This window comes from Podarcis pityusensis, assembly GCF_964106645.2.
Source record: "Podarcis pityusensis genome assembly, chromosome: 2".
Lineage (NCBI taxonomy): Eukaryota > Metazoa > Chordata > Lepidosauria > Squamata > Lacertidae > Podarcis > Podarcis pityusensis.
This window is the reverse complement of record NC_138029.1, coordinates 6,129,772-6,135,974: the sequence shown is the minus strand read 5'-3', so window position 1 is coordinate 6,135,974 and position 6,203 is coordinate 6,129,772. Positions and strand designations below refer to the sequence as shown.

Here is a 6,203-nt window from a genome sequence, read left to right as displayed (position 1 = left end):
TCTAGCTGCTTGCCTAAGGCCAGCTGGCAAGTCTGCAACTGGGACAAGATTTGAATCCAGGAACTTCTTGGCTCACATCCTCGGCTACTACACCAGCTCTCAGGCTAGCTATACTAATTTTCTGAATGGCTATAAAGATTGGCAGCAATGAATAGTAAGGAGACCATAGTAATGGGTATTTGGGCACTCTGTTTTAATTTATTTAGGCTCACTGCATTCCACCCAGGCACTCTTCATGTTCCATGGAGGTGGGCACTTGGAAAAGCAAGAGACTGCATTTACATCTAATAACAGGAGAGCACGCTCCAGAAGCACGGGCCAGCCTCTCAGTCTATTGCATTCAAAGATGTTAAAACAGTATATGGGTTTATTTGATCAACTACACAGGCTGAGGGTTGCTTCTAGTCTGCACTAAATTCTGCACTACCGTTGCAAAGGATGGTAGTCTTTCTGGATGCATGAACACAAGATTTATTATGTATGAAGCCTGAGAGTGAACGAGGCATCATGGCACTCGGAAAAGGCAGGGCAGCCAACAACCAACAGGTTCCAAAACTATTTTCAGTGAGAAAGTTCAAGCCAGGACAATTACGGTAAGCAGCACATAATAAAGGCAAGTGCATCCCAAGTAATATGGGCATCATCTTCCCCCTAATTAATCCTGGCTGTCAGCAGTAATAATGATTTTTGTGTCCAGAACCATCGCCATGGCCAGTACAGGAATGCAAAGCGACCAATATTAGGGCTTGTGTAAGATCCCCCTCCCAGCATTTTCTCTTTGCTACTGGGGTACAGTTTTTAGTCAAACGAGCAAGAGCAGCCTTGCCCTTCCACTGGGCTTCTCCCACACTGGCAGAATAGGAGCAGCTCAGGTACAGCTGGATTTTTGCATGCAGACAACTTCTGGTTCAATAATTTATTTCTATGTGATACAAGAGTGAACTGGAAATACACAACGTCTTATACAATAAGAAACATTGAAAAGGGGCTGATAGTACAACAGCCCCAGGGCACAAGCATGTTTCCATGGCACAAGCTTTATTGCATTGAAGGAATGGCATCAAGTCCCAGCAGAACCACAATATTGGGGGCAGAGGGGAGGGAACTGGTGGAAGAGCACAGCACTACCCCGAGTTCTAGGCCTAAAGCAGCCAGCTGGGTGGCTGTGCCACTGTCAGAGCCTGCCATAAGCCTCTCTCCTTACCAGAACAGCTGCCTTGGCGTGTTAAGTTGGTGCGCCAGTCCAGGAAGAGCAACTGGCCCGTGATCAACCTTGACAGCTGTGCTCTGCTGAACTAATGAATACACTATTGCAGAGGGATGTTCTCTTTAAGACACCTCACAGCCCCTTGGCATATAAACTGCTTCCTCACCACACAGCTACTGACAGACAGGTTGACATCCCTCAGCATATAAGTTTGTTAGTTCAGAAGGAAACATTTAGGGCCCCTTTCACAAGATTGCGCGCACACACACATAATGTTTCTGAAAACGCCCCCTTCCTGGGCATGGCATTTCCACATCATCCTGTCCCCAAAAGCTATGCTAAAACAGGGAGCAGATAAGGCTTTCGCCTTGACATTTTCTGGAAGCTTCAACTGGACAAGCTATCTTTGGGTGGAGCTGGGAAGCCAGGACTTACTACAGTCACAGCCTTACTAGTGAGCAGAGCTACTCAACACAGTCTGGTACATACTGAAGCAAGGGGAACAGCTGGATGCAGTATACTACACAGGGCCAGAATAATTCTGTCTCTTTTCCCCTACACACACCCATCTCCCTCTGCCAAAGCAGGCACAGCAAGCCACCTAGAGGACATTCTCAAATCCCCACTGGCAGCCCCAAAGTAGCTCCCAAACCCTGAATCAGTTCTAATCCTCCTTTGGAGTGATGGCTGAGGGAGAATCATAGGACTTCTGAAAGCAGCCCTTCGTGGAAGAGGCTCTTGCCGTAAGGAGCAGAACTTTGGCAACAAGGTTTAGTGGAGGCTGCACTGCTGGGAGTGAGAACTGGAGTGCTAGGCTCACAGGATGCTCATCAGAACCTCTGCTATTTACTAGAGTGCTAGAAGGAGCCAACGCCACTCAGGAGGTAAAGAATAAGGAGGAGGACTTTGAAACACCGAGGCACTACCACTGGGTATCATGGGGTAAGTTAATATATACTATCAGTCACCCTCAGAGGGAATTGATTGCATAAATGGGGAAGAATCCACTTGACCCCCTTCTTTCAAGGCACAAGACTAAATTCTTATTGCATATTATTCTGTCTCTGAATAAAATACCATTAAACCTTATGTGCGAGCTTAGATCCTGCCCTGACCAGAGTCACCAATGTAGCATGTTCCCTGTACAGTTTAGAGGATAGAGAATATCAATGCTGGGATGAATCTGAAGCCAGCCGTCTTTCTCCTTCTTAGGCTGCCTTCAAAAGCAGCGACCTCTTTAGTGCTCTGGACGGTTGTTCATCCCGACGGAAGGTCAAAGATAAGGCACTTGATTCAGCAGCCATCCCCCAGACCAGCCACAATGGGGCTCAAGTCAACCCAACTCTCCTGCTGACCCAAACAGCAGGGGGGGAAACCATCCCTCTTACTGAGAATTGGGGTGGGGGAGAGAGGGAGAACTACAGGTGGGGGGAGGAGGGCAGGAAAGCCTTTGATCTGAAGCTTCAGCCAACAAGACAGACTGCACAACTGCTAAGCAAATACATTTGTGACGAAGTCCAGAAAGCGCTTGGCATATTGTTCTGGATGCACCGTGGAGATCTCTGCACCAGCCTGAAATGGAAGACAAAGTGTCAACAACCACCATAAAACGCCCCTATCTTTCCACACAAACTATGAAAAATAACAGTTTGAGGACCAAATATATTGGAAGGGCTAGGAAGAGAGAACATCTGAGCAGAAGTCTGAAAATGGCCTTGATCAACCATTTCTCTCTCACACATGTGCTTTCCAGTGTCTGCTTTGGCATTATATAACCCCCAACCCTGGCCTAGTTTAGTACTGATGCCACTTTATTTCAAGGAAGTGCCTCTGGCACAAAAAGGATTAAGCCAATTATGCAATAAAAATGACTTCGGAATAAATCATTCACACGGTGTGACATTTTTATCACCCCACCCCCTGAAGATGATGCTGTCTCACCAGTCCACCTTTTTTGGTCTCTAGGTTGTGGCTACAGTCACCAGTATGGATGCTATGAAATTGACCAGAAGTCTGGAAATCCTCACTTGGGGGTTGTAGTTGACTCTTTGATTTAGTAAGGCTAGCTGTGGGCCACCAGAGTCCACACCTAGGGGGCCCATTGTGAAGAACTGCGCGGGCCAGACTCACCCCATGCTTGACGGTCTTAGCTGCATGGGCAGCCTTCTTCTTGGCATCATACTGTGTGAGGATGTCAATCAGGCCCATGAAATAAACCTCCTTCTGGGGGCTATCTGGAAAAGTAAAGAGAGTCAATGAAGCTCATGGGCACTGCTACCGTCTGCATTCCACCACACACACACACACACCCCTCATGCCATGAGGCTCTTTCCACATTGGATTCCAACAGGGCAAAATGTGAGTTACCAAATCTTAGGACTGGGTGGGGGCAGGAGGGAACCTGTCAGCATACCCCCCACCCAATGCATAAAACTACACCGTCAAGGGTACATGGGACGTAAGTAGGAATTAATAGGATGCACCAAACCAAAGTAGCATAAGAACTGAAAAATGCCCAATAACTCAAGAAAGTGAAACAAGCTCAAGCTGGGAGGAAAGACAAAAAAGCCACATAAGGAACATTAGATTATATCAGTTAAATTTGGGAAGAATCCCTTCCTGCCCCAAGTATAGCAAACAATTCAAGAATGATTAATTCATCTTCTACATGTTTCTTCCTAAAGAAGCCTGCATTTTACAGATGAAGCCACCAGTGGCAGCATCCAGAAAATACCGTATTTTTCGCACCATAGGACGCACTTTTTCCCTCCTAAAAAGCAAGGGAAAATGTGTGTGCGTCCTATGGAGCGAATGCAGGGGGGAGGCAGGCGGGAAAAGCCCCCAAGAGCCGCACATAAGCTCCGTGCGCTCTTGCAGGCTTTTCCACAGGAGGGAGAAGGGACTGACTGGCCGCATCAGTCCCTTCTCCCACCTCCCAGAAAAGCCAGGAGAAGGCGCGATCTCTTTAAAGGGGTTGCGCGGCTTCTGCGGGCTTTTGCGAGAGGTGAGGGAATCCCCCCACCTCCCAGTAAAGCCAGGAAAGCCCTGCGCAGCATCTCCCGGCAAGGAGAGGCTGCACGGGGCTAAAGGAGAAGCCAAAACAGCAAGCGGGATCCATCCCGCTCGCTGCCTTGGCTTCCTCCATAGCTGCGCGCAACCCCTCCAGCAAGGAGAGGCTGCACGGGGCTATGGATTCTTTAGCCTTGGGCAGCGTCTCCTGGCAAGGAGAGGCTGCACGGGGCTAAAGGGGAAGCCAAAACAGCGAACGGGATCCATCCTGCTTGCTGCCTTGGCTTGTGCCATAGCCCCGCTCAACCCCTCCGGCAGGGAGAGGTTGTGCGCAGCCTGTACGCTGCTCTTTGGGGCTGGGGGGGGGAAATTTTTTTTTCTTGATTTCCCCCCCTAAAAACTGGGTGCGCCCTATGGTCCGGTGCGCCCTATGGTGCGAAAAATACGGTACTACAGTGGCAGGAAGTGAACTTCAGAATCCTTATTATCAAATCTAACTCCTCTCCAGGAAGCAGATATCCACCTGACTCGCCTACAGCAAGGGCTGTGTGAGCCACCCTCTCTCCCACAAGCCACATTTTCTGCAATCAAAACTAAGCAAGTTGAGCAGATGTACACATCTTATTTATGTGTAGTTTAGCTGGCATTTAGATTCCACATTTAAGAAAGAACCAAAGGAGGAAGGAGTGATGACTTCAAAGAAGAGAAATCTGGCTCAGAGGGCCAGACAGGACTTCCAAGACCTAGTTTTTAACAGAAGAGTCTCCCATGAAGCTCTTGTGTCTTGTCTTCAGGATCACAACAGGATCCACATATGGCAAAAAATGGAAGCTTGTTCATGGGTATCTTGCGTAAATCTGTTTGACATCTCAGATCGTAGCAGGCACAGCTTTTGTGTGCACCCTCAAGGTCTACAACCTTTTCTTAAAAATTAAAAGGCATTGAAATTTGGTGCCAAAGGGTAGATAACATACTTGCACTACAATCTTGCTGATGCATGCATACATACAACAATCTAGTCAAGTTCTGTCTCTGATTTCTGGAGTTTTCTTCCCCAGTTAACTCCACAGCATTCATGGTAGAACTCTCTTTTAGCCATGTTTGCATGTCATGGCAAAGCATGGTTAACCATGAGCGTGTAAATGGCTCCTACTTCACTTCTCTACAAGCGGGAGCAACAAACCAGGATCCCTGGGTTAGGTCTAGTGTTTTATCTGAATTGGAGATTATGGTTTGTTTCACAGAAGCAAATAGCAAATAGAAGTCAAAAACAAATCTTAGCTTCATGTCATGGTTTGTTTGGGGGTGGGGGGAACCAGCCACAACTCCTAGTTGAGACACAAAACCTAAAACAAGGATTGTGGTTTGTGGCTTCCACAAGGGGAGGGTCAAAGGGAGAGCTGCTATAGATTGCCGCAATGTGTAAATAATTGGCTGGAATATTGGCATTCAGTGAAATATACAATCAAAGGCACAAAGTAGGCAGACTGACTCCTGTGTCACAGAGGATAATTAAGGTGTCTTGACTAAAGACAAAGTTGACTTGTGGAAAGTTCCCTCTTATCCTTACTTACTTTCAGCACTTTTTATGGCATAGACATCAATGTAAGGGTCAAAGTCGCCAGGTCCCAAAGGCTTGTGGGAGTTGAGATAGCTGCCAATACCCTCAGGAGAAGTTCCATAGGAACCTACTGATGCCACACCCCCAGGTTCACCCTCTCCATCCTCCTCTTCCTCTTTCACATCCTCATCTTCTTCCTGTTCCGCTCGTTGCACGTCATGGATCCCCAACAGTAGGCTGTAGTCCATAATCTTTAGTTGCACTAGGAACTGAACATATGGACACAATTGTCAGTAAACTAAGAAGTTAACAATGGGCTTGCTTTCTAGTTATTACAAGTGGAACGCCTCTAAAAAACTGGTTGTTATCCAGTGCTGTCTCTGCATGAGCAAAACGGACAACCCCATGTGCAATGCAAAATAATAA

At 47.3% G+C, this 6,203-nt stretch overlaps 1 protein-coding gene across 3 annotated transcripts in view; it reads right to left on the bottom strand.

The window, feature by feature from the left end:
* Positions 1–901: 901 nt before the first annotated feature.
* The window catches only part of PIP4K2C (phosphatidylinositol-5-phosphate 4-kinase type 2 gamma), a 36,495-nt gene continuing 31,193 nt past the window's right edge, over positions 902–6,203 (bottom strand). For all 3 annotated transcript variants that reach the window (XM_080990293.1, XM_080990294.1, XM_080990295.1), the window contains 3 exons: positions 5,791–6,046; positions 3,338–3,441; positions 902–2,779 (listed from right to left, as the gene is read on the bottom strand). In XM_080990293.1, coding sequence (XP_080846419.1) covers positions 2,699–2,779; positions 3,338–3,441; positions 5,791–6,046 — 441 coding nt within the window. In that variant the 3' untranslated portion in view covers positions 902–2,698. The remainder of the gene's footprint in view (positions 2,780–3,337; positions 3,442–5,790; positions 6,047–6,203) is intronic.